General features: G+C 41.8%; 1 protein-coding gene across 1 annotated transcript in view; it reads right to left on the reverse strand.

Annotated features, from left to right (window-relative positions):
• The window catches only part of si:ch211-186j3.6 (neural-cadherin), a 185,276-nt gene that overhangs the window by 30,503 nt on the left and 138,410 nt on the right, over positions 1-16,363 (reverse strand). Inside the window, 5 exon segments of the mRNA XM_061704891.1 lie at positions 420-600; positions 3,830-3,953; positions 4,271-4,398; positions 8,092-8,219; positions 15,110-15,324. Of these exon segments, the coding sequence (XP_061560875.1) occupies positions 420-600; positions 3,830-3,953; positions 4,271-4,398; positions 8,092-8,219; positions 15,110-15,324 (776 nt within the window).

The raw sequence follows: 16,363 nt of genomic DNA on the forward strand, positions 1-16,363 counted from the left end.
GTTGTTGTTGTCGGCTCCGCTGCCAGGCTTTGTTTCATTCTGCGTGATGGATTACGTCCATCACTTTCTGGTCCCTGTCATTGATCATCGATTAGCGTTCAATCAATTCTGTTCCTGCTTTGATATAACCAATTTGACCTCAACTGTTCTATCATAAGCGAAGAAACACCATGCGTTGTCTTTGTTGTTAAACTCCTGATCAAAAACATACAACTGTTGACAGCTACTTAGAAGACAGTGTACATTTTGAAGACCCATCCACCATCTTACCCACCCATCTACATAACTACTGTATTGGTTTACTGGTTTTGTACCTACCAGTTTATCACAACACCTTTGTAATCATGTGTATGGATTGACATGCTCAACTTTTGTCGTCTTGAGCTGTTAAAATGTCACTTTATTGACATTGTCCTTACCCTCTTCACACTGCTGCCCACTGTATCCGGGCACACACTGGCAGCTAAAGGAGCCCCACTCGCCATGGCAGCGACCGTGGCGTCCGCACGACGGGTAGCCCATGTTGACACAGCTGCCGTCGGTGGTCTGGCAGCCCGGTGAGCTGGACTGCGAGTCGGCCGGGGAGCTCAGATCGTACAGCTGCGGGACACAGATGACGGGCAAAGAGACAAGAAAGAGAGTCGGCTATGAAAAGCAATGTGACGGATGAGGAAGTAAGACATCTGTCATCTCTCTTTGCTGGAGTTCAGTGATTGGAGAAGCTGCTTCACGCTCAGACATAATGATGAGAGGTCCGAAGAGGAGCCTTTAATGCCGCACTCCTTGAAGAACTCACAACTTCAACAATTCACACCCAGATGTAGAACTTCACTTCAACTCTTCCCAGCTCCCAAGTGACTCAAGTTGGGAAGAGAGAGCTTATGAAGAACTTCATTCTAATCACTTTCCACATGAACTGTGTGGTGGATGGAGCACATGACTACTGCCTCACCGTCATAGATTGTGGGTTAGAATCTCATTTCTCATAGAATCTCACTCAAAGTCTTGACTCAGTCTCTTATTAACCCTGACCCTTAAAGTCTTGGTTTTGACTCAGTCTCAACCCCTCAATCTGTCAAAGTCACAGTCTTGACTCAACTTGGCCCCAACCCCTCAAAGTCAGGGTCTTGACTCAAACTTCACCCCTTTAAAGTCTTGGTCTTGACTCTGTCTGGTCTTGACTTGTCAACCCCACAAAGTCCTGGCCTCAACCGCTCAAATTCTTGGTCTTGACTCTGTCTCAACCCCTCTAAATTTTGGTCTTGACTTATTGTCATCTCTCAAACTCATGGTCTTGACTGAACCCCTCTCAGGATTGGTCTTGACTCAGTCTCAACGCCCCAAAGTCTTGGTCTTGACCTGGTCTTGACCCCTCAAATCTTGGTCTTCACCAAGTCATGGTCTGAACCGCTCTAGGTTTTGGCCTCAACCCCTCAAAGTTTTGTTCTCAACTTGGTCGCAAGCCTCAAAGTCTTGGTTATAACTACTCAGAATCTTAGTCTTGGCTCTGTCTCATCTAGACTTGGTCTCAACCCTTCGAACCCTTGGTCTTGACGCAGTTTTTGTCTTGACTCAGTCTCTACCACTCAACCTCTCGACTCAGTCTTGGTCTCAAATCGGTCTCAACCCCACAAAGACTTCGTCTTTGGTCTCTAGGGCAACCATCTGTTTTAGACATAACAGGACTAGCCAGAGGATTCCCAACCCTTTATAATTATGGTCTTGTCAACCCCTCAAGTTAAGAGCAGTTTGCTTGCTACTAGTTAGCCAGCTATAATTCGAGAGAATTTGCCACTTGACAAAACTGCTGAACTGATGAACCCCCCAAAGGTTTTCCTGAAGTCGAATCACAACAAATCATCTTTGTTTTTTGCATGGCTCCAAACGAGTTCACGGTGAGGTCTACTGTACAACTGAAGATTTTGACATTGTGCATGACTTTATGTATGTGATTATTTCTGCCTTTTGTGTCAGAGTGTGACTCACACAATACACCCAGTTTATTGTCGCCATATGACTTGCTTTGTTGTAAATGAAGAAAAAATAAATAAAAATCAAATGTTGATTCCAATTTATATCGCAGTTTCCCCATAATGCTGTGTGCGCCCGGGTTGTTGTTAAAATAAAAAGACTTTATGGACCCACAAATACGAAAAAAGGGTCATTTTCACTCATTCCTTTCACCATTTCACTAATTTTAGACAATAATAAGTCATTCTTTTTATCATCTTTGTGAATTATCTTTCACAATTTGGTTGAACACTTTGCACCCGCGTTTCCCAAAAGTCAGCGCAGTGCACTCGAGACAATTTTCAGATTTTTTTTCAGATTCAGTGTTTTGACCACTTTCACAATTTGGACAATTTTCACAGATTTCTGACCATTTCTATGTCCTCGTCATCATATAGTGATTTTAAAGGCTAGCAAGGCAAAAGCACGCCAGTCACAGGTTAGCGCCATGCTAAGCTAAGCAGAAAACCGGATCTTGGATTCACATTTCAGGCTCGAGAGGCTCACGAAGGCCACGGTGTTCACTTAAGTCACGCTTCAATTGTTCCGCTGGAGCAGCGAAAGTTCAAACTGAAACCTTGACCGTCGCTCGAACGTCCGTGTATCAAAAAAAGTCATGCTGCAAAATCCACTTCACCTTCTCAAAGCACTCATAGGGACATTGGATGTGGATACAAAAAAAGATCCAATCCATTTTTTGGGCCACTTTTCATTCCTTTTAGATGATTGTCAATCTTTATTTTCACATTTTACTCGTGTGATTCACTTTTGAGAAGTTTGCAACAATTTTTATAAATTTTAGACATCAGAGATTTATCACTCTATTTTTTTTTTTTTACCATTTCACTGGTTATTTGGAAAGCACTTAAGAAAATCTCACTCATTTTACATGATTACCAATTGTTTTTTGACCATTAGATAATTTATTTTAACTCATGATTTGACTCTTTTATTTTATACTTTTAGCATTTTTCCACTCTTGTTAGACAATTTTACCATTTTCCCTATACCATAATTTTTAGGGGACAATTCCAATTAATTTTTTAGATGAAAAGCATTTTTTAACCATTTGTGATGTTTTATTTTTTTTTGGGGGGGGGGGGGGGTCTTTCAATGTTTTAGAAATTTCGCAGATTTTTATGACAAATTTTGAATTATTTTTATTTTTTTAAAACCATTTTTACTGATTCTTTGACAATTCTTAGTTTATCTTTTTTTTTTAAACCATTCTTCACTCATTTCAACTTGCCACAATTTTTTTTTGTCAATTTTCACAATAATAAATTGGAGCCCATTTTCACATATGTTCTTTGGAAGTGTTCCCTTTTTTATGTCACAATACAGTTTCTGTACTTTTGCCTTAAAGCCATGGAAAAAAACAAAAACATTTACATTACTTTCATTTTACAAGACCAAGAAAATAGATGAGAATTATGTTCCAATTCTTATTACAATAAGTTGTAATATCGTAACATTTTCTTTCTGAGAAAAACAGTTGAAATAATAGGAGTGAAAAATATATATTTGTTTTATGAGTCATATGATTCTTAACTTTATTCTGGTAATATTGTTATGTTAGTGACGTTTATTTCAAGACTCATTGGGCTCTTCTTTCGTGGACTGAGCAGAGCAAAACCTGGTGCATCCCGATTTTCGTGCAAGCGCAGCGCGCCAATTGGCAAACACGCCAAGATGGGCGTACCGACACAACGAAGGTGCGTCCTTTGACATCCGCCCGCCTGGTGCATGTGACATTTTGGTGACTGAAAGTCGGTCTAAACTGAAGCTTAAAGTAAACGTATATAGTTGTGTGTTTTACCTTGCTGTCCACGACGAGGTTGCGGATACATCCCGTGAAGTGTTTGTGTTGCAGCTGAGGGTAAATGTACGGAATGTCCTCGTTGACTCCGCCCAGCTGCAAGACTTGACTTGTGTTCAGGTACCTACGACATCAATAACAACAAGCTGACTAGTTCACAAACAGAATGCGACTAAAAACACAAGATAAATGTCTCCGGTAGTTGGAGCCACTCTGGTAATACAGCGAACAAGGCATTATAACGAAATACTGTAAATATTTAGGACATAAACACGTTAAGTACAGAGAGTCATTACGCAACATACGGTACATAAAACTGATACGACGGCAATTGTTCAAATGATACAGAGAGTCGTTGAGTCATCAACGACAGCGGTTGGCTTATTGTTGCACTGCGCAAACAAATATCCCCGTTAAGTGCGGCGCCCCCTGCGGGCGTACCGGTCCGTGTTGGGCGTGGTGCCGGTCGCTTCGCAGGACGAGTGGTCCTCGGTGGTCAGCCAGCTTCCCAGACCCTCCATCTCCATGACAGCCGCCCCCGAGCAGCGATCCAGCGTCAAGCGCACTTCCTGAGGGGGAAAAAAACGACGACAACAAACGACACAGAGACGATGATGGTGTGAGTATTGCGGTAAGTGGGCTTTCCGAGTTGGGTTTCAAGCCTGCGTTAGGCCTTCAAATGATGAAATTCAATTGGAGATGTGCGTGTACCGAGACCAGGTATCGGTATTACGCCAATAACGACCTTATTTCAAGGTATCGGGTTACTTGTGAAGGCTGCCGATACCAGCCACTGGAAAAAAAATCCAACATCGATTAAGTCCTCCTCGCCAGTAGTTGGCGCTACACTGTGGCGTTTTTGACACATTGATGACTCATCCATGATGCGTTAGTATTGCTACTCAGTATCGGTGAGTATTCGAGAGTAAATACACGCAATGATTTCGGTCTGAAAAAAAAAAAAGTGGAAATGTAATTAATTTAAATAGTGATATAAAAAGTCATATTTTCATAATTCAGAATAATAACTTTTAGTGCACTATAACAGCTGTTCACATGCTCCAACCTGCTGCAACTTTTTTTTGTTGTTGGGAAAGAAGACATACCAAGTGAGGACGACATGTTTCTTGTGTCCAAAAGTAAAAGCCAAATTCAGGAAGTGTCGCTTGAGGTTACATTTTCAACGCGCTCATTTCGTCAAAGCTGTGTCCTGATTGGCTGACGGGGGAAGAGTTAAAAAGCAATAAAATAAAAGACCCTGCGGGCAGCCTCAAAAGATCAAAGCTAAAAAAAAAAAAAAAACGGGAAAATGAGGCCAAGCTGGGAGATGAACAGCTGATATATTAGACATTTATTTGAAGTAAGGCATCTTTTTGAGCAGGTGTCCACATTAGTACAAACTGCTTGTGCAAAGGCGGAGTTAGGTGGGAAGATTTCTGATGATTGGTTGATTACAACAGCGTGGGAAAAGCACTTGCTTTAGAGGCCTCCATTTGAGGTGTGGTGTTAATATTCTTGTGAATGAAGCACAGCGAGGAGAATTTGTTTATAACACGATTTCAGAAGGTTTTGAAGGGTTCCAAATGATGGCTAAGGGCATTTCCCCCCCCCCTGTGCATTAATACGAAGTAAGGTGTCCATTTGTGCGCAGGGTTTAATTCGCACAACTGCTTTTGACAAGTCTCTAGTTGAGGTGCGGTGTTCATTTTCTCATGAATGACTCATGGCCGGGAGCATTTGAGACAGTGAGACAGAGAGAGAGAGAGAACGAGGGAGAGGGAGAGAGAGAGAGAGAGAGAGAGAGAGAGAGAGAGAGAGAGAGAGAGAGAGAGAGAGAAGCCCCCGGGGTGGAAGTTCTGCTCCACTTCTATTTCTGGCTCGTGACAAAATTAAATACACTTCAAAGCAATTAAAAATATCATTAAAAAAAGGATTCATTAATTTAAATGTGAAATCACTCATTTACAATTATGAAAAAATATATAATTTTTGTTAATCATATTAAGCCTTTTTAAAATATTTTCAGGACCTTATTCATTCATGGGAAGCTTGTTATTTTGTCGTTATTTTGAATTCATTTTTGATTTAATTATTTTTAAATGTGTTTTATTCAATTATGAATCACTTATTTTATATATTTAATGGCATTGTTATTCATTCGCTTGATTTTTGAAAATATTATTTTGGGGCTTTTATTCAAATATATTGTTATTTATTGAACAGCATTTTTTATTATGAATCAAGTTGTTACACAATGTGTTTTTCATTGTTTTAATTTTTTTTTCCTTATTTCATTTTTTTATTTAATGGGTTTTTATATATTTTATTCAATTATGAAATATGTAACTTTTTTATTTACTCACATTTTATTTTTTATTAGACTATTTAATGACATTTTTATTTATTTCATTGACTGTTTAAATTTTTTTTTTAATTTAATGCTATTTTTATTTACAGAATGACATATTTAATTATTATCACTTGTTTTTTTTACATATTAATGATGTAATGGTAATCCTTATTTTTATGCCAGTTTTCCAAAAATATATAATTTCATATTATTTAATAGTACCTTTATTCATTTAATTGATTGTTTTCAGTCATACATGGTTTTATTTAATTACATTTGTTTTTATTTATTGGTATGTTTTATTTAAATGGAATTTGTAGTTATTAAATGTCATGTTTGTTTTATTCGGTTGTTATTTAGGAAATGGCCTTTTGATTTATTTAATTATTTATGTTCTGTAATTTTTTAATGGACTTTCATGACGCTGCAAACTACAAAATTGGGCGAGTTTTCAGAGTTCAGTTTACAACCCCAATGCCAATGACGTTGGGACATTGTGTTAAACATAAATATTATGTATATTTATATTTATATTTCAGTAATTTCACTGTTCAACCAATCAGATCACTCAACCCACCAGATTCATTTATTTCATGCTGACGTTTTTCAAGGCATTATTTTCAATACATTGCAGCATCACGAATTACAGTAAAAGTTCATTACGTCAATCATTACGTCATTAGATAAATAAAAATATTGATATTTTTAAGATGTATAAGTAAGAAAAACGGCGTGAGCGACACTAATTTACCGCATGGCTCGAGTTCAACATCTGTGGCTTTGCTTCATCGCCTTCCTCATTCACTCCAAGAACCGCCTCATCTTTTCTCACGATTGCCAAACCCACTTTCTATGACATTCCATACTCTTTTTATACCAATCATGTAGATACTCTGTTCGAGGGTGAGGTGCCTAAACTTGCCCGACTTCCGCCACGTTGGCATTGGCATCTGCAAAAAGCAAAGATGCAATACTGAGGCCACCAAACCGGACCCCCTCTATGCCTCGGCTGCGCCTTGAAATTCTGTCCATAAAAGTTATGAACAGAATCGGCGACAAAGGGCAGCCTTGGCAGAGTCCAACCCTCACCGGGAACGAGTCCGACTTACTGCCGCATATGGGGACCAAACTCTGACTCCGGTCGTACAGGGACCAAACAGCCCGTATCGGGGGGTTCGGTACCCCATACTCCCGAAGCACCCCCCACAGGACTCCCCGAGGGACACGGTCGAACGCCTTCTCCAAGTCCACAAAACACATGTAGACTGGTTGGGCGAACTCCCATGCACCCTCGAGGACCCTGACGAGGGTGTAGAGCTGGTCCACTGTTCCACGGCAAGGACGGAAAGTATTCGCCCATGTGACTCACAACGTCCCGAGTCGACGACAGCAGCGCCCCATCCCCATTATACATTGATGGTAAACTGCTTCCCCCTCCTGAGACGCAGGATGGTGGACTAGAATTTCCTCGAAGCCGAAGGTGGTGAGCCCATGGGAAGGGGAACCCACGTTACCCTTCCGGGCCCCGTGGGTGCAGGCCCGGCCACCAGGCGCTCGCCTTCGAGCCCCACCTCCAGGCCTGGCTCCAGAAGGGGGCTCCGGTGACCCGCGTCGGGCAAGGGAAAACTGAGTCCATCGTTCGTCGTCATCATAAGGGGTCTTACAATATAAAGACAAAATTTAAACTGAAGCTATCCACCCATCATTTTCTTCCGCTTATCCGAGGTCGGATCGCTGGTGCAGTAGCTTTCATCATAATTTGAGCTGTTGACATTTCAACTATCCCTTATGTTCTGTCATCTAAAAGAGCCACTAAAAGCATGTTTTACGACATTGTCTTTTTTTGCGAATACCGCTGTATTTCCCACCAGAGAGCAGCGAATATATTGGGATGTTTGGTGGTGCGACCCACCTTGCTGTTGCTGCGGATGTCCAGCCGATGCCAGCGCCTGTCGGCCACGTTGACGTTGCCAGGCAACTGTAGCACCACCGTGCCGGAGCCGTGGTTGATTTTAAGCGTGGGGGTCCCATCTATTAGCTCTGAGTAGAGAAGGAGGAGGCAGAGGCGGTCAGCTCCTTTCAAATGAGCACATTTGGAAAGCACATGTTATGTTCTTAATTACGCTGCATCTCTTCGAGTAAAGCTCAGTGCTGCCCCGTAGGTTGTGGCACAATCTGGTACTACACTAAAGGCGTGCAACCCTAAATTCGTACATGCGTGTATACTATAGTGTTCATGTAAAAACCCATAAAAAAGGATTGCTTAAAAATGGGGTTAATATAGCGGGGGATGCGAATGGTGAATCGTTATGTAGCAGAGGTTCACCGTATTCCACCATTCTCTTTTGCCGGAAACCAAAACGTCGAACCGAGCATTTTCATTTATCACGGCTGATGTTTTCCGGCTGCGTGCAACTGAGAAGCCGGTGTTTATTTTTCCTCCCGTCAAGCAGCATCACCGTTATTCTTTTCCACTCCGTCCGCACTCCCGACTTACTCAAATGGGAAATTAAAACTTAATGAAGTGTTGCAAACCTTGAGGCCGCCAGTGGTAGTGGTGGGCTCGGCGCAATAGGAGGAGACAGGAGGATGCATGTTAGCTGGGGGCTAGATTAACAGTGGGGGGGTTAGCCCCTAATTTTAGCATCAAATCAAATTATCTGGGGATGCTTAGTGGCACACTTATTTGTTGAAAAATGTGCTAAAATCTGGACAAAAGTGATAGGAAATATCATGTCATGGAAATATGTAAAAGGTTGTGTGGGTAGGTAGACAGGTAGATGCTTGATAGGCCGGTAGGTAGAACAGTATCCACCTTCACAAGACTAATGTCAAATATTCTCATACGGCTTATTTGTGCCTTTTTTCCCCGTCAAAACCAAGGAATACCAATTTCTAGACAAGCATGAAGCACAGTGTGCTCACCGCTATTAACTCTGTCGCTCAACATTTGACTTTTACCCAGCGCCTGCTTTTTTTTTCTGCACACAAAAAACATTCTTCTCTCTCGTCTTTTCTGACGGTCGACGGCGTCGCTTCTATTCATAGCGTGGCCTCCCGTTGGCCTATCGCGACATGAAAAGCTGCCGAAGCGCTCGTGAGGTACAATTAGAGGCCTCGTCGGCCGGCTGGAGGGCTCTTCAACGCCGTCTCCTCGCTCACTTGAGTCACCTTTACAACTTGTCATTTCACAACACTGCGCACGGAGTGGCAGAAAGGGAAAGAATGAAAGCGGCGACGCCACGGGGCCAAACGGAGGAGATCTTTTTTATCAGACAATTTGTGCACGCCAGATAAGACAAGATTCGGCTGTCAGAGGACGTATGGGTGGTTTTGGTAGGCAAGGAGGAAGGTTGGTTTATTGGTGAGCGGGTTGAGTGGTTAGATGGGTTGTTAGGTGGTAGGCGAGTCAATTGGTTGGCTTATTGTACCTTTTGACATTAAAGAGTAAAGATGAATTTCTGATGAATAAAAATGTATTTAATTCTAAGACAATTACAACAATAATCATGAATAATAATGCTGTGAACATACTCTCACTAACTGTGCAAGACATTACTGGACAAGATTTTCCTAATAGTCAACTTGTACCGAACCGGACCGAAAAACGTGACCGTAAAACCGAGATACGAATCAAACCCTGGATTTTGTGAAGTAGCTAGGTAGGTAGGTCTGTAGCTTATATACAGTATGCAATTAATTTATTGTTTTGTGTGTGTGTGTGTGTGTGTTACATGTTCCTAAATATGGAAAATAAAAATCACCTGGTGATGACCTCGGAATTCGCCGGAGCCAAGAAAGAAAATGAAAGAGCACACAGACTGCCGAGGCAAGCAATTCAAATGCTACGCAAACACTCACGGTTACACACGTGCACACACGCACACACGCGAGCGTATACAATTCAGCAGGCACTTGAGCGAGCGACACAACAGCCACCAGATTTTTGTATAAAAGATCAGTCAGTGAGCTTGACAGCCCTGCGGCCGTCGACTTTGGATGCGCCGCGTCGTCAGGCGGGCAGCTCCGTCGCTAGACTATTCCATGCTAGCTTGACAAATTCGATCCATTTCTCTGTCTTCCTCCCACATTTGAAAAATGTGTTTGTTAGGTTGACTGAAGACTCTAAATAGTGCGTAGGTGTGAATGTGAGTGAGAATGGTTGTTTGTTTATTGCCGGCCTCAGGCGGAAACCTCTTATCTCCTTCTGTAATTGGGAACTGACCTATAACAGGCCAATCGATTTGTGAAAAATTGACCAAATTTGGACAAAGGATGTTTCAGCCCGATGCCAGTGATATGGATTTTTTTTTTTAAACAAAGAAAATGTAGTCTTCAGGAAACAACATCCACGTTTTGGCAAAAATCTAAGACAATTTCAAGTCTTCTATGAACCTAATGTACAAGTTTTCATAAACATTAACACATTCGCTGCCATTGACGGCTTTAGAAGTCAGATATCCATGTTAACTGGGAAGGCTGGCAGTGAATGAGTTAAATACAATTGGGACTTTGAACATAAATGACAAATTGTCTGTGAACCTTATGTTCCTGTGTTCATAAACCCTTAAGACAGATTTTCAGTGAACCTAATGTACATCTTTTTGAAAACATCCAAAACTAATTTGGGTTTTCATTGAACCTAACGCACACATCTTTTAAAACATCAATGATAATTTAAGTCTTTAAATAATTTAAGTCTCTAAAATACACATTTCCATAGTGTCTTCATTAACACTCAAAGATCATATATCATTAAAAACTGAAGATGATTTAGAGTCACAAACACTATTTTTGCTGAGCGTACAGCAAATACAATTTAGCATCGCCAAAAACCTTTGCATTGTGGGAGTAAGCCAAAGTTCCTGGAGTGAATTCAAGCAGCTCGCTAAACTCTTTGAGGACATTTCTTATTATGCCAAAGAGAATCAGTGAGTCTCCTCTTGTCTCCTCAGTCAAAAATCCCATTGTTTTTTTCCCCCCGTTTTCCATAAAAGCACAGTAGGCTGTGGTCGCTGTGGCTGTGAGACACATTTTAATTGCCGCTGTTTGGCCTTGGGTTTGCGGCGACAAATTCTTTGGTAATTGTGGCCCCCCGACAGAGTTGCTTCCTGCGACAAAAGATCAAACCGACGTTCCTGACAAATGCGACAAGTAGGAATTCATAATGAAACGATAACACAAAGACATGAAGGAGCGTTGGTGTAATTCAAATGGGCGTCGCTCTGATGTTGACGCAAGTGAAAAATACAACATAAAGAACTCGTTAATCGTGCAAAAGGAGCGAAGAATATGCGTCGAGTGCAAAAGTTGAAGAGTGCTTCAATCAGCCACCGCTTGTTTGACAAGAGAGTCAAAAGTCGGCTGGGCGCAGACCTTTTAAAATTTGAATGTCAGAGATCGCTCAATTCTTTCATTCCAGAGAGAACCAGTGACAGGACACCGGCTTAGTTAGTTAGTTAGTTAGTTAGTTGCAAGATAGGGAGGTAGGTTGGTTGGTTAGGTGGATGTGTCTGTACGTAGGAAGGCTGGTAGGTAGGTTTGTTGGTTGGTTGGGTGGATATGTGGCTAGGGAGTTTGGCAATGTATTAGTTAATTAGGTGGGCTAGATGGGTGGTTGTGAGGGTAGGGCAGTAGGTAGGTCAGTAGGTACTGGCGGCGGGCGGATGGGTGGTTGAACAGGGAGGAAGGTAGGTAGGTAAGGAGGCAAGGCTGCCAGATGCGTACGTACATTGCTAACTAAGTAAGTACACGTATGGAGGTTGGTTGATTGATTGGTTGGTTGCCTGTTGGGTGGGTGGTTGTGGAGGTAGGTAAGCAAAGCAAAGCAAAGCAAAGCAAATTTTTTTATAAAGCGCATTTCATACACAAGGTAACTCGATCTGCTTTACATGATTAAAAGCATTTAAAAAAAACAAGGAAAAAAAAGCTTATAAACATTTAAAACTAAGAGAAAACAATTAAATAAAAGTACAGTTAAAGGGTAGGCAGGTAGGTAAGTAGGTAGAAAGGCAGACAGGCATGCAGTAAATTAAAAGATGTTGGTAGGTAGTTAGTAGGTAGGCTTGGTTGGTAGTCGGGTAGGTGGTTGTGTTGCTATGTAGGTAGGAAAGGAGCTAATGTAGCGTTCGCTGACGACCGAAACGTGCGCTTGGCAGGATGGCGTGCGTTACCACGGCGACACATCTTGCCCCCCCCCCAAAAAAACGGGCCACCTCATTGCGACTGTGGGGAATGAAGCTGAAATGTATGTGACATTGAAGTATGTACAAAGTAGATTAACTCAAGCCTGAATCTTGGAGTCTTCTTGTACTTTTGACACTTTTAAAGTCTGACTCATGCCCTGAGCACCCACGTAATGACTTTAAAATGATAATCTATTTTATGCATGCTGCCTTCATGTGTTGACAAGACCTCGGTGAATTTGATCAGCCAGTCAACAATGCAAAATCAAACAATCCAAGATGGCTGCCTGAGCTTCAATGGGAGAACGGCGTGCTTGAAGAGTTTCTTTATGTTCCCTTCAGACACAGTTCAACATTCTGGCAAATGGAAGCAACTGGTAGAAGAAAAAAACTATTCCAAGCAAACTGGCCCTGTGCGAAAAAGTAACTGCCTCCCTTGTTAAATCATGAATTAACTGTGACAAATCACAATTTTTGGAAAGTCTTGTTTTCATTGTTTTATTGCTTGAGGTTTCACAAACGCAAAAATATATATATATTTGTGCCAAAGTCACTGATCCGCTAGGCACACACTCTGGCCAGAAACCGGTGTTTTGGGTGAAACCAGCCCATGGTCTACTGCTGATTACTAAAGAACAGAGAAGAAACCAACATGTTTTTTTCTGGTGAAAGAAGAGAGTCCACTCTTTGTTTTGGTATATTTAGCTACTTTTATTGTCACAGAACACAAAAATTTGTGGGTCTTGAAAGATCAGTTAAAATGCTCTAAGACGGATGGCAGTCAACGAGTTATAAATCAATCCCACTTCGCTGAAACACCCTCAAAATAGATACGGTTTCCACTGCAACTAAGGACAAGAAGAAAGAAATATGCACCGATTTTTGCCTTTGAAGCAGCTACTTCCTCCATTTTTCGATCAGACTCAATCAGGCACTCAATTTGCTCAAAAACACTTAAAGCCAATCGGGTTCGCATGTGAGCTAGAACGGCAATTACTCCAAATTGAACACCACCTATTTAACCCCTGAAAGCTACTATCCAGAGTGAAGGCTTGTATGTGCCAAGCAGACCAGGAGAAGCTCATCCATGCTTTTATCTCAAGTAGACTTGACTATTGTAATGGTCTTCCGACTGGACTCCACCGAAAGAGCATTTAAACAGCCGCAGCTCATTCAGAATGCTGCAGCTCGGGTTCTGACCAGAACAAAGAGGTCAGAGCATATTACTAAAGTCTTTACACTGGCTCCCAGTCACGTCAGCTACAAGTGGGAATGTTTCAGTCCAGGTTAAAAATGCTTTCTAGAGCATTTCCAATATTAAATGATATTTCTTGCACTGTACGCTGTTTTAATTGTACAAACTTTGTTTCTCTTTGTTTGACATGTTTATAAGCTGTTTTTTTTTCTTTGTTTTTATACGCCTTTAATCACGTAAAGCACATTGAGTTACCTTGTGTATGAAATGCGCTGTAGAAATACATTTGCTTGGCTTTGGTTCTCACCAATCCAGGGTCAGATCTTGTTCAAAATCGAGAGGATTCCTATGCTGAAAACTATAAGTGCTGGCGTTTGAATCAAATCAGTAGGAGGTTCCACTTGATGCTGGCCGTAATGGACCACTTTAAGGCGCCTCTTTCTTTCAAGTTTTGAACAATGTGATCAAGGCAAATCACAGGGAAATGGCAGCATCCATATAGCGTCTCTCTCGAAATCCCGCCCCCAGTGTGGATCACGGAGGTGGATTCATTACATGCGGCAGGTGAACCTTGAAACAAGCTAATTAGAGCTCTAAATATGTAGCGCCCCAACGCTGATTAGCATGCGTGCGGCGACAAGTCAGTCGTCGCCCCGCCGCTAACCAACCATTAACCCCGGTGACCCCTGGAAACACACACACACACGCTTATCAAAAGAGTGCATTTGTTCCAGAATGGCAGGATGTTAGGTGTACTGTGTGCGATTGTGTGTGTGTGCGCTCGTGTATGTGTGTGTGAATTAAATGCAGTGAAATGAGTCTCACCTTAACCAAATGAAAAATCCTAATCCTCTCCACCCACCCCCCCCCCCGCTTGGTGGAGAGCAAAAGGGAATTAAAGCTTCAGAAATGAATTTAACGTCAAAGAACACACTTTCATTTTCTGGGCTGAGCGGAAATCGAGACAGATCTACTTTACTGTATATCTATGCTTTGGTTGCCGACTTGAACACCACGTTCGCAATTTGCTGCAGTTTTATCTTCGACAGCCTATTCTCGCTTCCATTTTAAAAATGCATGATGGTACTATTATATTATTATTATTATTGTGTTACATAACTCGCAGCTGTAACGAAGTGGTGCACATAAAAATCTAACTTATTTTTTTTTTATGATTACCAATTTTTTTTTCCATTTTAATACTTTTTTTAATTTTGTAATCTATAATTTTCTCTTCTTCGATTGATTTATTTTATAATTATTATCCATCCATTTTCAGTACCGCTTCTATCCACTAGGGCCGCGGGCGTGCTGGAGCCTATCCCAGCTATCTTCAGGCGAGAGGCGGTGTACACGCTGAACCGGTCGCCAGCCAATCGCAGGGCACATAGAAACAAACAACCATTCGGACTCACGTTCACACTTACATATTATCCATTTTGTTTTTGTTATTTTCTTATTATTTAATTTTTTTATTATTTTTTCCGCAACTATCAATGTCTGCAAGCCTAATGCTTTTCAATGTATTTGTTTATCTCACTATTTATTACCTAGGGCCATGAAGTCCTCGTGGTCCCAGGCCTGCAGCTGTGCCAGGGGCCCACTGTAGAGCAGCAGGCCGTCGGGCACCTCGGTGATGAACTCCAGCGAGACGTGGCTCTCGAAGCACGGTGTCATGGGCGGGAACCATGCGTAGCCGTTGCCGCGGAAACTGTGCTTGTTCTGCTGGCACTCGGGACCCTCCAACTGGGCCGGGCACTGGCACCTGGAAAAAAGGGTGGCACCGGTTACGCAAGTCTTTCAACGCACGTGCAGCGATCCTGGATATCTAGCAGATTTTTCAATAATCCTTTTTCCTGAGTTTTGACACTATACCGGCCAATTTAGAGTTGTGTGCCTTCAGTGTAGTACCAGGTTTTGCCACAACATCCTGGGCAGCACTGAGCTGCAGTGTAATTAAGAGAAGAGAAGAAGAGACAGAGAAGGTCCAGAACCCCCAAAGCTTCACTAATAGACAGAATATATGCCTGTGGGTATTGTTTTATGTTCTGTTTGTATGTGTTGCTGCTCTGTGTGTTTGGGTAGCAGTTTCTAATTATCTTCTCTTGAATGCTAATTTGAGTTACTGTATCCTTTAGTCTTATTTTCCCACACTCGGTTGTCTTCGTTTTGATTCTTGTCCGACGCTTTCCGTCATGTTTTTGCTGTGAATTCTTTGATGCGTGACTTCTCGCTGTCCGTCACACTCGCCTTTTCCACTTCCTCTGCCGTCTTTTTCCCCTCCCCCCGTCCTTCTACCTCGACTTTTCCAATTTTCTCCGTCCACCGTTGACACGCCGCGTCGTGTCTCCGAATTGACAATCTCTTTTCCCCGTTTCGTCTTCTTCATTCTTCCTGCGCTTTGAGCCACGTCTACCTTTGACTGTGTATAAAGTTCTTTGTCACGTAGCTGTCACGTAGCTGTCAGAATGTGGACTCATTCACCGTGGATGCCAGCTACAAGATTTGACGTTAATGTTTTATTACAGACAACAAGACAAGTGTCTTTCTTTGTTTCCTGTCTACTTTTTTAGCAAAATGTTTTTTTCAATTTTTTATGTTGGGGAGATGTTCTTCTGAAGATTTTCTTAATTGAGTATATCTTTTTAAAAAAAACTACAACCCCCCCCCCCCCCCGCAAAAAAAAAAATACAAACCTCAATAATTACACCACCCAGAAATAGAAAACAAAGAAGTAGGAAAGAAAGAAGCGAGAAAATAGAATAATAATATTCAAGATTAAGATAAACCTGCTCTTGGGTCCA

The sequence above is a fragment of the Phycodurus eques genome, chromosome 2, assembly GCF_024500275.1.
Source record: "Phycodurus eques isolate BA_2022a chromosome 2, UOR_Pequ_1.1, whole genome shotgun sequence".
Classification (NCBI taxonomy): domain Eukaryota; kingdom Metazoa; phylum Chordata; class Actinopteri; order Syngnathiformes; family Syngnathidae; genus Phycodurus; species Phycodurus eques.